General features: G+C 48.3%; 1 protein-coding gene across 1 annotated transcript in view; it reads right to left on the reverse strand.

The window, feature by feature from the left end:
- SUZ12 (SUZ12 polycomb repressive complex 2 subunit) overlaps positions 1-17,013 on the reverse strand; it is a 979,834-nt gene that overhangs the window by 671,357 nt on the left and 291,464 nt on the right. The window contains exon 7 of the mRNA XM_078654391.1: positions 11,937-12,168. Within this exon, the coding sequence (XP_078510517.1) occupies positions 11,937-12,168 (232 nt within the window). The remainder of the gene's footprint in view (positions 1-11,936; positions 12,169-17,013) is intronic.

Genomic DNA, 17,013 nt, shown 5'->3' on the forward strand with positions numbered 1-17,013 from the left:
AAAGACAGATAATGCAGCCTAAAAAGGCTACACTGTCCAGTACTTCAACTAGAAATTCCACCATAAAATCCACAAAACAGCAAAAGCCTGTACAGATTTCCCTTGCTTTACCAGCAAAATCCCTCAGGAATGATAGAGAGAAGAACCTGGACAGACAAGCCCCATAGGCTGCCATTATGTGGCTCAAAACAGGATACTGTGCCTTTAAGAGAATCTTCCAGAACCTTCTCCCAGTATCCCAGAATGCATAGCAGGTCTAACTTAGTTTCAGTTCTTTTTGAAGGCGGAACACGCCAGACCTGTAGCATCCCATAAAGGAATATGTCTCTCTCCACCGGGGAGGAGGGAGGGCGCTTATGACTATAACAGAGATACCCCTACTACAGAACTGGAGTTACAGGACAGAAACTACTCCTTCTGTAGTAGGGGATCTCTGTGTATAGTCATAATCTAGTGAATAGAATGGCAAGCCCATCCCCACACCAAAGCAGCGGTGAAGAAAAGAGAATTAACGCCACTACTGTGCGAACAGATTTCGCAGCGAAGCTTGCCCAACCTGAGCGTCTGCCCTGGCATCAGTGTCCAGGCAGTAATGCTTAGCAAAGGTATGAACCGACTTCCAAGTGGCCGCCTTGCAGATTTCTGCAATCGGAACATTACGGAGCAACGCTGTCGTGGCAGCCTTGCCCCTGGTGGAATGTTATGTTATGTTATGTTAACCGGATTTATTACGCGCACAGATGCCCCAGCAAAGGGGCGTCCTGGCGCGAGAACACAACCAAAAACCGGACAGAGACTAAGAACACAACACAGCAAACAAAACTAGGGGACCAGGGGAAAGAGGAAGGTTTTTACTGCCTTCCTAAAAGCAGAAAGCCCCTCGATGGCACGGATATGCACAGGCAAAGAGTTCCACAACTTGGCGGCAAGAACTTGGAAGGAACGTCCGCCTGTCCTGGATCTCTTAAAACGAGGAACGATAGCAAGATGAAGAGCAGAGGACCTCAGAGTACGAGCTGGCACATAGGGAGAGATTAAATGCTGAAGGATCGGAGGGGAAGAAAGTTTAAGAATTTTGAAAGTTAGGATCAAAGATTTAAACTTTATTCTCTGTGCCACCGGGAGCCAATGAAGATTATAGATGGTTTTCCTGGCTGAACAGAATTTGGGCAAGCCAACCAGAGCCCTGGCGGCGGCGTTCTGAATGCGTTGGAGGCGAGAAAGCTCAGCCTGGTTGACTCCAAGAAAAAGAGAGCTAACATAATCCAGTTTGGACAGGATCATGGCTTGCACGATAAGCTGACGAGTGGGAGCGTCAAAAAATTTGAAGGTGGACCGAAGCTGACGCAAAATCCCAAAGCAGGAAGCAGCGGTCTTTTTTGTATGGGTGGTGAAACTCAAATGGGAGTCAAACCACACCCCAAGATTCTTTACTTCAGCAACAGGGATAGGAATAGGTCCGAGCTCTTGAGGCCACCAGCTATCATCCCACAGATGAATTTGCTTTGGGCTTACCTCCTAAGGTCTTATTAGCTTTTTGGTAACAGCTGTATGCAGGACACAATCCAACTAGAGATAGATTGCTTAGAGGTCGCAAGAACCGTCCTGACTGATCCATAATTGATGAACAATTGGTCTGACCTACGAATATCACTGGTTTTATCCAGATAAAATTTCAGCACCCTCCTAACATCCAGGGAATGCAAAGACCTTTCCGCTGGAGATGAAGGATTCTGAAAGAACGTAGGCAAAGTTATAGCCTGGTTGATATGAAAATCAGAAACAACCTTGGGAAGAAACTTAGGGTGAGTACGCATAACAACCTTAGCAGCATGAAATACAGTATAAGGTTCTTGGCAACACAACGCCTGAATTTCACTCACCCTGCGGGCCGATGTAATGGCCACAAGGAACGCCGCCTTCCAGGACAGGTGCTGCAACGAAGCCTTATGAATAGGTTCAAAAGGCTCCTTCATCAACCTGGACAGCACCACATTCAAGTCCCATGAAGGCGAAGGAAGCCTGACAGGAGGGAATACTTTCTTCAAGCCTTCCAGAAAATCTTTGATCACAGGGATCTGGAAGAAGGAAGTCTGGGAAGGGCATTTCCTGTAGGCAGTCAAAGCAGCCAGATGAACCTTAATGGAATGGACATTAAGGCCAGACTGCGCCAGATGTAGCAGATATGGGAGGATGACATCCTCCTTGCATGTCGTAGGGTCATAGTTCTTAGACTTGCACCAGATGCAAAACCTCTTCCACTTGTAAGCATAAGAAGTCCTAGTGGAAGGTCGCTTAGCCTCCTTCAGTATGTCCATACAATCCTCTGGGAGATTCAAATGGCCATATTGCACTATTTCAGGAGCCATGCCGCCAAACTCAAAGACGAGAGGTTGGAGTGCACCATCCGCCCCCCGAACTTCGTGAGAAGGTCCGGCCTGCACGGCAGCTTCATGTGAAGGAGAGACCGGTGAAGCAGGTCCGTGAACCACCACTGTCTGGGCCATTCATTCCGGGGCAATCAGAATCATCTTCGCCCTGGATTGGGAGAGCTTAATGAGAACCGCTGGTATCAGGGGAATGGGTGGAAAAGCGTACAGAAAGCTGTTCGACCAGTTGATCCATAACGCGTTCCACAGCGTCCCTGGCTGGTAGTACCTGGAGGCGAAGTCTCGGCATTTGCTGTTTTCGGCGGTGGCGAACAGATCTACGTCTGGAGTTCCCCACCTCGCGAAGACTTCTCCTAGTACTTCGTCGTTTATGACCCATTCGTGGTTTTCCTGAATCAGCCTGCTCAGCTCGTCTGCCTGAACATTCTGCACACCTGGCAGATGAGTGGCCGTTATCGAGAGTCCTCGAGCCATAAGCCAATGCCAGATCGTCTGCGCCTCCTGAGACAGAGTGCGTGATCTCGAGCCCCCCTGCTTGTTGAGGTAATACATCGTGGTCGTATTGTCCGTCTGTACAAGCAGAGAGTTGGTCCAGAAGGACGGTTGAAAGGCCTTCAGCGCCAAGTGAACAGCCCTGAGTTCCAGGAAATTGATGTGGTACGTGGACTCCGACGGGGACCACGTCCCTTGAATCTGCAGGTCTCCGGAGTGCGCTCCCCATCCCAGGAGAGAAGCATCCGTCACGATAGTCTGAGTGGGAATGTCCTTGTGGAAGGGAACCCCTCTGAGGAGATTCTCCGCTGAACACCACCACTTCAGAGACTGAAGAGCATGGAGAGACAGTCGTATCTTGTCGTCCCAAGATCCTCTCCTCTGGTCCCACTGATCTTCCAAGCACTCCTGCAGCGGTCTCATGTGCAGCCGCGCATGTGGTGTCAGGAAGATGCAAGAGGCCATCGATCCCAGCAGAGAAGACACCGTCCTTACTGTCGTGGATGGAGAGGACATGAGAGCCCGAGCCTTCCGAAGGAGTGATAAACGTCGCTCTTCCGAAGGAGACACGCTTGCTGACAGCGTATCGATGGAGGCTCCCAAGTTCTGGATGCACTGGACCGGAGTCGGGACAGACTTGGACATGTTGATGTGCAACCCCAGCTTGTTCAAGAGAACGCACGTCTTCTGGAAGTGTGCTTGAGCTTCCGAGAAGGAGGAGGCCTTGATCAACCAATCGTCCAGGTACGGGTAGACAAACACCTTGTTCTTCCTCAGGTGTGCCGCTACCACTGCCATGCACTTCGAGAACGTCCGGGGCGCAGACATCAGACCGAACGGAAGTACCGTTTACTGATAGTGATTGGTGCCGACTTGAAATCGCAGGAACTTCCTGTGTTTGTGTGCAATGGGCACATGGAAGTACGCATCCTGTAGGTCTATGGCGGGAAGCCAGTCTACCCGCTGCAGCTGAGGATAAATCTGATGCAACGACAGCATGCAAAACTTTTCTCTGCGAATCCATTTGTTTGCCTGTCGCAAGTCCAGAATGGGCCTGAACTCGTTCTTGTCCTTTTTTCGGACCAGAAAGAACCGGGAGTACAGACCTCTTCCTCTTTGAGACAGAGGTACATCTTCTATCGCCCTTTTCCTTAGAAGGATGTCGGCCTCCGCCTGGAGCTCGCGCAGTTGATACTGCGAGCTGACCGGAGGAATCGATGGAGGAGGGCTGATGAACCGAAGACTGTATCCATTGCAAACAATATTCAGCACCCACTTGTCCTGAGTAATTTTTCTCCACTCTGCCAGAAAAAATTGAACGCTTCCCCCCACCGGAGCGGGTAACGGATGAAGGGGAAGTAACCGCTCAGGGGCGAGACCCAGCCGGGCCCTTGTTCGCGGTAGAGGACTGCTGTCCACCTCTACCCCTCTGACGTTTCTGGAAGGGTCTTCTGTACTGCTGCTGTTGTTGCTGCTGCTGTTGTTGCCCAGAAGACTGTCCCCTTCCTCTACCCTGCGACCCGAACCGTCGTTGGAACTGGCGGTAGGGTTTCTTTTCCTTCGGCTTCTCCAAGCCCACAGCCGTCAGGGTTTCAGCCTCGGCCTTCATCCTGGCCATTTCGTCATCTGCGTTTTTCCCGAAGAGGGTGTCGCCGGAAAACGGCAGATTTGCCACTCGTTGTTGCGCTTCAGGCTTGAGCGACGTCAGCCGGAGCCATGCATGGCGTCTCTGATTGATACCGTGGCAGTATCCATGCGCGGCCAGCAGGGAGATATCCGCCGCGGCGCTGATGGCCTGGTTCGAAACCAGCATCCCTTCCTGGACGATCTCCATGAAGTCCTCTTTCCTCTCTCGCGGGACAAGGTCCGCAAACTGTTCCATGGAATCCCACAGTGCACAGTTGTATCGTCCAACAACGCCGAGTCACTGGAGGCCTTCATCGTCTTGGAAGACGTCCCACACGCCTTCCGTCCAGCTGAGTCAATCCAGCGGGTCTCCTTATCCGGAGGCACAGTGGAGGACGGGGAGGTAGCATGTAGTTTCCGAGCCGCCGTCACAATCACCGAATCAGGCACTGGGTCCTTCCGCAAGAATGCCGGGTCCGACTCTGGCGCCCTGTACTTCTTGACAAGCCTGGAGGGAGCAGCTTTCACCACCGCCGGCGCAAGGAAGAGCTGCTCAGCCGGCTCAACCAGTCCCGGCACCAGAGGCAGTAGGGGGCGAGACAGGTGCTTTGTGTGCAAAGTCTCGAAGATCACAGAAGTTGTGGGCGTAGGGGCCGTCACCTTGATCCCCAACTTCGTCGCCCCTCTCAGGAGAACCTCCTGGAACGTGCCAATATAATCTATCGGAGACACCCTCGTCTCCGGTGAATTCGACAATGTAGGCGAATATGAACGGGTCCCAGAGGCCGAACGGGACCTGGACCGATGCCTTCTATGGCGATGTCTGGATCTCGAGGAGGATCCGTGTCCACTCCTAGATCTGTCCCTTCTCCCTGAGCGTGACCTCGATCTCCTGGGCCTGGGACGCTACGCCGGCTTCCCCGGGTCGGACGTCTTGGGCTTAGGAGGAACCTTCGACTTAGGAGTCTTCTTCGGAGGTGTCGGAAGTCTGGGCATCGACACCGATCTCAGTGGAACCGGAGGAGGAGCCCCCGGCACCGGGGCCTGCGGTCCTGACGGAAGAGCAGGTAGAGGAGGCAATGGAGGAGGGGTCGAAGCCCTCGGAGGAGGCCCTCTAGGCAAAGGAGAGGGAGGAGGCTGTATAACAGTCTTCTTTGGTGTATACACCTCTGAATACGCCGTTCCCGGCGAGCCACCATCCTGTTCTGACTGAGGGGACCCCCTGACGTCGAAGACCGGTGTTCAGACGTCGACCGTGGTTCCTTCGACGTCGAGCGGCCCTTCGGCGTCGACCGTTTCGCACTCCTCGGCGTCGACCGGCTTCTATGCCTCGACGTCGACCCTGACCAGATGGACGAACCTCTAAACCTCGACGACGGGCGCTGGCTCCTCGACGACGACCTCTTCGATCGCCTCGACGTCGACTGCTTCAGCGCCGGAGACCTCTTCCGCCTCGATGGCGACCTTGCCGTCCTCGACGGCGGCCTCGACGACGAGGATCCCCTCGACGACGACGACGATGTCCTCGCCCTCGACGGCGAACGGCGGTGTCGCCTCGACGGCGAGCCCCGACGCGGGCCCTCCGATGTCGTCCACTCGACGCCGACGAGGAAATCGACACCGGGTTCGACGGCAGCCTGTGTAAGTGCCTTGTCGTCGACGGGCGACGTTTTCTCAACCCAGAGCCCTGGGGAGACCGGGAACTGGCCGTGGACCTTCCTCTCGACGTCGTGGTCATAGCAACCGACCCAGACGGAGACCTTGGACTTTTGCTGGACTTCCTGCCCCTGGGGAGCCCCCCAGAGGCCTTAGCATGGGCAGTAGAAGCCCCTCCAGACCCACCTTGAGCCTTCAGTCTTCTTTCTTCAAGTCCCTGAAGTCTGATCTTCCTCCTGTCCTTCAGGGTCCTGCCAGAGAAGCCTCTACATATCACACACTCCTCTGGGATGTGGGAAGAGGGAAGGCAGAGGATACACACCTCATGGGGGTCTGACTTGGCCTTCTTCCTGGAGCACTACGGGCATTTGTCAAATAATGCAGGCATTATGGACAACAAAAGAGTGCAGAAAACCAAGAAGAAAGTCACCAAAGTACTTTAAAAGTACACAAAATCGAATTTAGTGAAAAAACACCAACAAAACCCTTAAAAAGGGAGAGCTCAATGCTCCAGGGTCCTGCTTGCAGGATCCGGAAAAAAGAACTGAAACTAAGTTGGACCTGCTATGCATTCTGGGATACTGGGAGAAGGTTCTGGAAGATTCTCTTAAAGGCACAGTATCCTGTTTTGAGCCACATAATGGCAGCCTATGGGGCTTGTCTGTCCAGGTTCTTCTCTCTATCATTCCTGAGGGATTTTGCTGGTAAAGCAAGGGAAATCTGTACAGGCTTTTGCTGTTTTGTGGATTTTATGGTGGAATTTCTAGTTGAAGTACTGGACAGTGTAGCCTTTTTAGGCTGCATTATCTGTCTTTAAATTCTCTCTTAAGTGTCTATGCTTTTCTGCATTTTTTGACACTATAAGAGATTATTTTTGATTGCTCCGGGGTCCACGCACATGGGCGGGACTATTCACTAGATTATGACTATACACAGAGATCCCCTACTACAGAAGTTGATATTATCATCAATGGTAGAGCTCTGAATTGTTAGTGCACCTTGTTGGTTATGAAGCACAGAAACTTCTTGTGTCTGTGGTTCATTGGGCTCTTCAGATAGGGGTTATTCAGGTTTATGGTTGCCATGTAATCCCCTAATGCAGTTGAGGTATAACTTCTTATAGGGTTGCCATCTTGAACTGCTGTGTATTTATGAATCAGTTTAGGGAGGGGAGATCTAGTACGGGTCATAGCGATTTGTCTGGTTTTGGTATCAGTAAGTATGTTGAGTAGATTCCCTGGTTGATCTCCTTCATGGGCACTTTATTGCCTTGTTTTGTAGCAAATCTTTAACTTCCAGATGAAGCAAGGTTTTCTCTTCTTTCATATGGGTTGTTTGCTTTTGGCCCCGTCTTGACGGGTGTTCTTCCAATTCTATGCAATAGCCGTTTTGTATGCTGTGGAGAATTTACTTGTCTGATGGGACTTCCCTCCACTCCTGGAGAATGGCTCCTATTCTACTCCCCATAGGTGGTGTGTGTGGGCGGGACTCCTAGTTTTGTGAGTCACTTGTTTGCTGCTGCCTCGATCTTTTGCCTCTCGCTTGCCTGCGAAAGCAGCATCTCTTAGGCACCTGGAGAAGCCACTGCTGGGCTGGTGTTTGTGTGTAACGTGTAAGCTGGAATGCACGATGTGCTGCACCGGCTTAAAATAATCCACTTCTCATTGGCCTTCTAATGCGAGAGTGACTCCCCTTTTCTACTGTCCCCTATACTGTAGAGCCCTCAGTGACTTTGTTGTGTTGTTATCCTTTAACTGTTGCAGTGTGTCATCTACTGCACTTCCAAACAAGTGCTCCCCGTTGAAAGGAGTGTTGGTGATGTTGGTCTGAACCTCATTGTTGAACCCAGGGGACCAATCGCCCCCCTCTTTTTTTTTAAGAATAGCAGGCATTTCAGCCTCGAGCTCTCTTTTCTTGTGCTCTATTTGGAGAGCACATTCTTTGGCGCTGAGTGTGTTTGCCTGTCCTTTCTTCGGCGTCAAAGTTCCGGGTGCAGGCTGCCATCTTCCTGGCTTTCTCTCAACCTTGACCGTCTTTTGATGCTGGTGTCTTTTCTGAGCTTGACCACAAGCAGTGTTCTTTGTGCGGGACCCATGGGGCTCTTTTGGCCTCGACTTGCTTCCCGTCTGCAACATTTCTGGCCCTTCGCATTCTTAAAAGATCTAGAGTCCTAAGTTCCCAGCACACCCGCTCCTATATTTTTCTGCGTTGCCTGCATATACTTTTCTTTCTGCTTCTTCTGTTCCCACTCAACTTCGATTTTTTTTCTCGATTTTTGAGCCCTCTCCCTTGGCTTCTTTGGTTGCGTTGTCCTCCTCCTCACTCAACAGTCCAATGTCTCTCAATGGCAGTGCTTCCTTCTGCCACCTCATGGCGTAGGGTGTGTGTCTTTGCTTCTCTTGTGCCCTCAGTGTGGTCTAAAATCTGTGCAAGCCTTGCAGGTGTCGGTTTTGTGGTACCTCATCAGGCAGAGATTAATACCTGGTGGACGTCTCTCTAGGCAAACTTGTGGTGGCACTGCGGGCAGAAATGAAAAGGCATGTTCTCCAGCTCATACAGAGCAGGGAGCCCCTGTCCACAGATTTTCAGTCTTTTGCTTGTTGCACGTTCCACTTCGGTGACTTTCAGTGGAAATCGGTGAAAAATCTTCAACAGGATTCCCTTCCTTCTGTTGTGTTGACAATCCTCCTCTAGATCTTTACTCTTTTTCGACAATGCTTTGTTTTCTTCTTTTTCCTTTCAATAATTGGAGAGCTTTTAACGACCCAAAGGCAGAGAAAAATAATATGAAGATGGCGACGATGTGCAGACAGAGACTTCCATGTATGCGTCTAACATCAGGAAAGGCTGGACTAAGTACCAAATGATGAGGACAGTTTACACCCAAAAATATTTAAAAAGGGACTACTACAAGTGAGCGTACCGGTCCCAACCACTAAATTGCAGAATCATGTACAGCATGTGAATGCAGAAAAGATTCATGCTGCAAAACCTAAATTAGATTAAGGATGCAACATCATGTGTCCCATTTCAGCTAAACGTATAGCCATTTCAGCATCATATTGTGCTCTCTGAGCAGATATAAACACCCCCTTGCATGCATCGAGGGAGAACTGAGCAATGGATGTGACCACACCCATAACAGATGCAGACTGGGTAAGAGTGTTAGAGTCCGAAGGGTCTCAAGAAAAGCTCTGTTTAAGTTTAATTAAATTTTATCAGATTACCAGGGCTTATTTTACCCCTGGTAAAATGTAATTCTTTCTAGATGCTCAAGTAGGGTGTCTCAGATGCAGGGAGAGATGTTTCACAAGGTATGGAGGTGTGCCCATCTAATTGCATATTGGATGGATGTAAATGCATGATCAACGACATCACAGACCGCAATATATCACTGTCACCCATGACTGGTTTACTGGGTCTATATCCCCACCCAATTAAGTACCAAACTAAATTAATTGACCTGGCCTTAATCCTTGCTAAGCGCCACATGGAAAAACAAGCTTATTACATGGACAGGTGAGGGTATGAAAGCAATAACCTCGTTAGGAAAGCTCAAAGAGGCAATGGCTCTCTGGAGACTGTGCTGGTGGAGGAGGGGCTATTGGGAGAAAGGCAAGCAGAGATGATTCCTCTGTAGATAGCCTCCCACCACTAAAAAAAGAAAACATGCATTAAAGACTCAAATTCAGAGCACTCTCAATGCCAAATGCACACATTGTATAAACCTTTACTCAGAACACGGACACTATATTGAATAACTACCCTCCAAATACTAACCAGTGGGCTATGATTACTAGCAAACAATCAGAGATGGCGGCAGCACTATTGAGACAATAAATACACGAATAATGGGCATTTGTTGGACCGGGAGGAGGGTGAAGGGGGAGTTGGTGAGCTTTGTTATGAAAGTTGCAAAGATAATTACACATAGCTGATGGCTGATTAGATGGTAGCACGATTATATCAGCGAGATGTGACTAAACTGATAAATCTGTATATTGTGCAAAGTAAAGACTGGCAATGCAGGTTTAGGACAAGTAATGTTAGGTTTGACACTATATGTGGTATATTGATGAAACAATTATGTATTGACAATGGCAATAAAATGTATTTACAAAAAAACTAAGGGAGAAACAGTAAGAACATTTTTATTTAGGATTAAAGGAATTTGATTTCCTTTTCCATGTGTGGGTGGGCGAAGGACACTTGCAATTGTTAGAGGAAGCAATCGCTACACCAGGCTGAGATGAGTGTTGGTAGAGACGACTGGGCTCTCTTTGGGAGACAGCTGACTATTGCCCAAGGAATTTTGGGTTAGCCAGTTCAGAATATGGCTCCAAGCCAGAATTTCTAGGCCGGACTTGAGAACTTGCAGGTAGATGGCCAGAGTAAGCATTGGTGGGGAAACAAAGGCTCCCAGAAGAGCATAGATGCCCTTATTTTCAGAAGGTGCACCCAGATTTCAATTGGCAGAGTATCAGCAAGTGCTAATGTCCAGTTGTCAGCAGATCTTTGTGATCTCCATTTAAGGCATCAGTATTGCTGCATGAGTGACTACAATATCCCCAAGACCTAGCTGATGGATGGATCGGGTTTTCATTCATCCCCCCAATAACCCTGTTGGAGGATTCAGGGGACAATTCAGGATCAGTAGATTGATAGGACTAATGCCTAGAGGTGTTTAATAGCAAGATGTTGCACCAGGAACTACCACTTAACCTACAGAATCTTAGTGCAAAGTTCCAAAATTAAGGATAGAAGAACACATGGAATATAAACAGACCCAGAATCATTGAAGGGGAACTAGAATAGTTGCTACAATTTTCCATCGAGTATCTACTAGTCAGACGAGTTAGAGCCTTCCAAGAATGTATTTACCAAAGCACAGGCTTCTTAGGAACCACCGGGTTGCCTGAGCTTGCTAACACCAGCAGGTCAGGTGCTAAATCCTGCACCACTAAGATATAAAGATGACAGGAAGATGGTAGTGGTCACAAACTTCTAGTGTTTCAAGAAAGAAGGGACCTTAAAACTAAAAAGAGGCACGAAAAGGCTAGTGGTTCACTCAGCCCCATGAACTTTATGCATAGGATAATATCTCATAGTCAACAGAACAAAATCAGACTAAGCTTAAAGCAGGGACATAAGCTTTGTGCAATGAGAGAGCAGCACTTAATCCAAGGAAGATTTGCCTAACCTCAAGGGCAGCTGCTTGGGTTCTAGGTAAGTAAATTGAGAATGGGTTTCTCTGCCAGAAGAGGTCGGGTCAGTGAGGGCACTCAACTCCCAGACTCTTGATTCCCTTCCAATGACTGAAAACTAGATCTGGGTGAAACAGGTGGTTTAGTACAGAGCAGTTAAAACCAATGCATTCACCTTTAGGTCAAGAGGTCAACACCAATGGAGTCGATGCTCAGTGGTGAAAGGTTTTGGGGCTAGGGCAACACATAAGAAGAGGATCCTTGGAGAAGTTGCTTTGGTATCTATCTGCAAGAAATGTACTTTGTACCTTGCCAATTGACCCTTGTAGTCACCTCAATACCTCTTCCTCGAAATAAAATGTGTTTTACAGGATCAATGAAACCTTAGTTTTCATTTAAACCAGGCAATTCCAGAGGACTATGTGAGAGAAGCCCACAGAGCAAGTGTGCACCTGATGCGCCAAATACAATTTAATTGATAGTTTTATAATGGAAGTCAACCCAGTTGTTAAGGCTATTTTGATAGATTTACAGTGTAAAAGCATTACTACTCCCCAAAATTCTTTACCAAAGTTTTCATTTGTTTCGCCATTAATTAATCCATTGAAGTCTCTTCTTCCTGGACGTGTCACTCTGAACAACAAGGAGTAGGACTTCACCATGTGACTGTTGCTAGGTTCAAACTCATTGCTGGAAACAGCTAGTGATGGGAAGTTTGATGGTTTTGCTGTGTTGAGGTCCGGATTTAAAGGTACTTGCTTTTTACCTGTAGGTACTTGCCTTACTGGACAACTAACATCCTGTTAGAAAAAGGCATAAGAAAACATGTCAGACCTTCACTAAACAAAAAGTTCAATATTACATTTGAAAATTAAACTACTAAAACTACAACCTATGCTGTGAAATTAGGTAATCCACATTTAAAAAAAACTTTCACATTAAAAAATGTGCTGTAAACATAGCTGAAATCACCAAGTGTGAGAGTAAATAAGCCTCTATTAGGACTTCAATGGCATGAATTCGGGTGCTAAACAAATGAACACTGTAAATAAAAGTGAAGGAAGAACAATAAGGAATTTGTAAAGGGGAAACCGCAAGAACCCTTTTGGTAAATTCTAGTGCTTGGGTTTATCCATCATCATCAGCTTGCAGTACTCCATGAAGAGAAGAGTTTCCTGCTCCTCTCTGGAAGATTCTTATCAGGATACCTATGCCATGACAGTATTAACAAGCATTGGATAGACAATAGGTCTCGCTTTTGGGACCTTATAAGTATTTAGTTACGCAGCACAATATCCTTAGTGCAACAACTTCAACTGTTGCATGGCTAAGCACTTATAAGGTCCCAAAGGCGAGACCTATTGGCTATACCAATGCTTGTCTTAATAGATTACAAGTATCCCCAGTACTTGGGTAAGCCTTACTCACACCCGCCTACCTGACTGACTACTCCAAACCCAGCCTTATAACAAACACGTACTAGATAGCTGATTGCTCGACCTCTGAACTTTCTGAGAAGGGTTAAGATCCACAATCTCCTTAAAGGAGGCAACTTCACCACTATAGCAGCATTAAGCACCCCGAGGCCTGTGCGGTGCTAACAGAGCACCCTAATAAATGCAAAAAGAAATATACATAAACACGCACACATAGCCTGTGATTGAAAGCACCAGCAGAGAAATCAGGTTTCCTTGCTGAGATTTCCACTTGTGGTTACACACAAACCTCTGTAGCAGTCGGCGAATCCACACAGCAGTGGTAAGGCTCTGTTTACCTTTGGGAGCTGAAAATTAAGGGTTAATTTCTAAGACCTTTTAAAAGCACTCCGAGTGTCCAAGTGCATGTAACTTGATCTCTTTCTACGGTGTACTGTTTCCAATCACAGCTGCAAGAAGAAAGTGAGACGGCCTTGAAAAAAATTAACTCCGCCTCTCGACCAGCCAGGAACAGTCACACGATTTTAGAACTCAGCTTGAGAAAAGAAGACGTCATTTTCAGAGTATCCAAATTCTTGTAAAATAAACTACTGCTCAGAACCACGGTCAGACGAGGGTAAACATGGACTCCTGTCTAGTTGAACAAGTGTGCACGCGCTAAAAGTAAATAAAAAAAAAAAATAAGAGTTGGGAAAAGTAAAAGCATTTCACTTGCGAGAGCGAGCAGCGCCAGGAGCGATAATTGCTACCATATCGTGCTGCGCGCTCCCGCAAGTGAATCGCCAAACGTGCACGCGTTGCCATTGAAGGCAATAGAACGCGTACACGTTTTTGGCTGAAAAGCCGAAGCGATTGCTAAAGGTCTTTTTGCCTATGCAGCGTATGCGCGCTGCGTAGGCGAGACCTAAAAAGGATATGTTAGGTTATAGGCTTTGTAAAGCGCATGCCTGCCCCAACAACTGGGTGTTCCAGCTCTAGTCTCAAAAGACCAACTGCAGATGATGACCAAATAGAAAGGTACCGAAGGAACACTTGGATAGAAAATAAGCAGGTCTTCAGTGATTTCAATATGCAATTGATAATAAAAAAAGGAGCATGAAATTGATTTGCAAAATGAAGTGAGCGAGAAGAGTAAAAGGTTGGCAAAATCCAAGACTAAGTAGTTAAGTGTATAATGTGAGAAATTATTAACACTTGGCATTGTCACCAAGCCTGGAGGGATTGGAGTCTCTCCCTGAGTTTAGTCCACTAGAAGCAAAGGTGTTTATGGGTGATCTGGAGACAAAGAAGATATCCCGAATCTAACAGTCACTGGTCATGCATTGCTCCCCTACGCTGCAGAGGCTCCGGGAGACATGGGAGGAGGATGTGGACGAGCTAGAGGAGGATTGGAGGGAGGCTCTGGCCGCCACCAGGGGTGTGGCCATAGCAATGGGCCTCCGTCTCATTCAATTTAAATACTTACAGAGTCTATTTCACGAGGGTCCGGCTTTGGCGGGCGGGACAGATTGCCTCACCGGAGTGCCTCCGCTGTGGCAGGGAGGAAGGCCGTTTCTGCATACAGTCTGGTGTTGTGGCCTGCTTATCGAAGTGTTGGGGTGGGAGCTCCCTCATACGCCACAGTTTGCTTTGCTGCATGTAATGGAAGGGGAGGGGGTCAATGTGTACAAAAGGCATCTGATGCAACTTGGCCTCACGTTGGCCAAGAGTGACATAGCCAGGGCGTGGAAAGATCCACGGGCCCTGTCGGTGGCCGTATGGAAAAATGGGCTAGACTTTTGTATGGGATTGGAGCAGCCGATCTTTGTAGCCAGGGGGTGCCCGCGGAAACATTATACATTTTGGAAACGCTGGGCAGATAATAGGGGCCTGTTGCTTGAGCCTCCCGTTGTGTCAGAAGATCTTCCGGGGGAGTGATAGATGGGTCGTGAGGGACTGGGGTAGTGGGGATGGGGGGGCCTGGGAGGCGGGTGTGCATATACAGCTATTTCTCTGTGCATTTGTATTTGTGTGTAGGTAGGACTTGGTGGACCTTGTGCGACTCTGGGGGGGGGGGGGGGGGGGAGGTGTTGAGGAGGAGGGGGGAGAGTTGGGGGGTAGGGGGCTGTTGGGAGGTTGGAGCGGTAGATTTCTAAGTATTACCATGTCATATATTTGCTTATTATTGCTCACAAAGAAAAGTAGATTGCCTTCCGGCTGATGTAATGCTTAATACCGCAGATGTCTCTGATGTGCAGAGCCCTGCAACATATGTGCAGTCTTACAATAAAATATGTTTACAAAACAATTATTAACACTTGAAATTTTACGCAGTTAACCCCTACTTTTGTCATGTTATCTTTCTCTCTGCAACCAAAACTCATGTCAAATTTCACCACAACACACTAATTCACTCGGACTGATCCTAGGCTCTAAGAAAGCCAGTTCCCTCTGTGTGTAAGCACGTTGAATGCATTGTTTTCATAACATTAATTTATTTTTATTTAATTACACAAGTGACACTCATCTGCCATGTAATGTCTTGGAAAGTTAACTGAAAACAAAATGGAGAGAAGCAGTGTTTTCTTTGCAGGATCCCTGCAGTGTCCCAGCTCCCAACTTGTGGGTATATGATTGCATACATTGTTTATTTACATTGCCATCATATGATAAATGACATGTACTAAAACTGGCTAGTAAATAACTGGTTTGTGACTCCGCCGCAAAATTCCCACACCTTTCCTTAACTCTATCCTAGGCAACTCGGGCACACTCCTGCCGCCATTTCGCTCATGTACTGAAAGCACAAACTTGCCAAATGTAACACATTTAACCTGTCAGAAAAACAGCCAGCAGTCGTAGATTAATTAAATTGTCAACATTAGAAAACGCATTTGGTCCTGAATAGTGAATGTCCGAAAGAAATACTAATAACAATGAAGTCCACATTTTAGGAAATATTTTTATTAATATATAATGCCGAATACACTCTTTGTCCCTCTAGGTTCTGTAAATGACATTTGCTGCAGTTGCCCAAATGTGTAGAGCACTGGGTATGCCCAGACCGACTGCGGCATGAGACTGACGCTGTTCCTACTCCAGAAGCCCAAGAGTGAAGCCAGTCTGGGTGCACTTGTTATTTCCAGTCTGAAGGTGACATGGCCTGACAGCTCGGGCCCGACTGTTGCCAATGGGGCAGGACCAATTCTGATTTGCATGTGGCTAGTCTCTGTCTAAAGTGGCATTGTTGGTAAAAAAGATAGATTGGAATGTGCCAAAGGCTGAGATTAATTCAAACATTCCACCTGTAACCATTTGTTTTTCTAAGGGTTCAATATCAAGACCCGCAAAGTAATAGCTAGTGTCCCATTAGCAAGGGCTTAAACTGCCGAGCCTTCTGCGTCACGATCCAGAAAAGAGGCTCCTTCGAAAAAACACAAGGAAAAGCCCCCGTATTTACGAGGCTTAAAATAACTGGCCCTGAACATAGCGTGTTTCAACATAAGGAGGCTACTAACCTTGCTACCACGCCATCGGGCAGAGCCGTGAGGGGAACGGCGGTAGTGTTTATTTGCTCACGGAGACGCCGGGAGGCAGACCGGAGGGACCGGACCACACTCCCCAGCAGCCTCTGGGGCAGCGCGCCTGTGACGCGCCAGGAGCGCCCAGAGGCACTAGAAAAAGGCTGACCCCCGGGAGCCCAGGGGGAACACCAGGAGGCTACTAACCTTGCTACCACGCCATCGGGCGGAGCCGTGAGGGGAACGGCGGTAGTGTTTATTTGCTCACGGAGATGCCGGGAGGCAGACCGGAGGGACCGGACCACACTCCCCAGCAGCCTCTGGGGTAGCGCGCCCGTGACGCGCCAGGAGCGCCCGGAGGCGCTAGAAAAAGGCTGACACCCCTCTTGCCCCGCGAGTCGCGCGGGGGAGAAGCCCGGGACAAGGGCGGGCCCTCTGTGGCCCTCAGTGGCACGAGGAGGACGGGACGGGGCAACCCCCCTAATGCTATCCCCGTAAGGCATTTCTATCCCAGTTCATGTTTACGATTTGCTAAAGACAGTTTTTGCTGGGGGATCTTGTGCCACTGACTTTGACTTTGTTCCACATTGCAGCTGGGTGTACTTGCATGCTGGCCCATATTTATCTTACACTGCCTATTGAGTGGTAATCCTAACCTTTCACTCCTCTTAGCTTTTGGCTCTTCATATTTGTCTTGTTTATTGTTTAC

Source organism: Lissotriton helveticus, chromosome 7 (assembly GCF_964261635.1).
Source record: "Lissotriton helveticus chromosome 7, aLisHel1.1, whole genome shotgun sequence".
Lineage (NCBI taxonomy): Eukaryota > Metazoa > Chordata > Amphibia > Caudata > Salamandridae > Lissotriton > Lissotriton helveticus.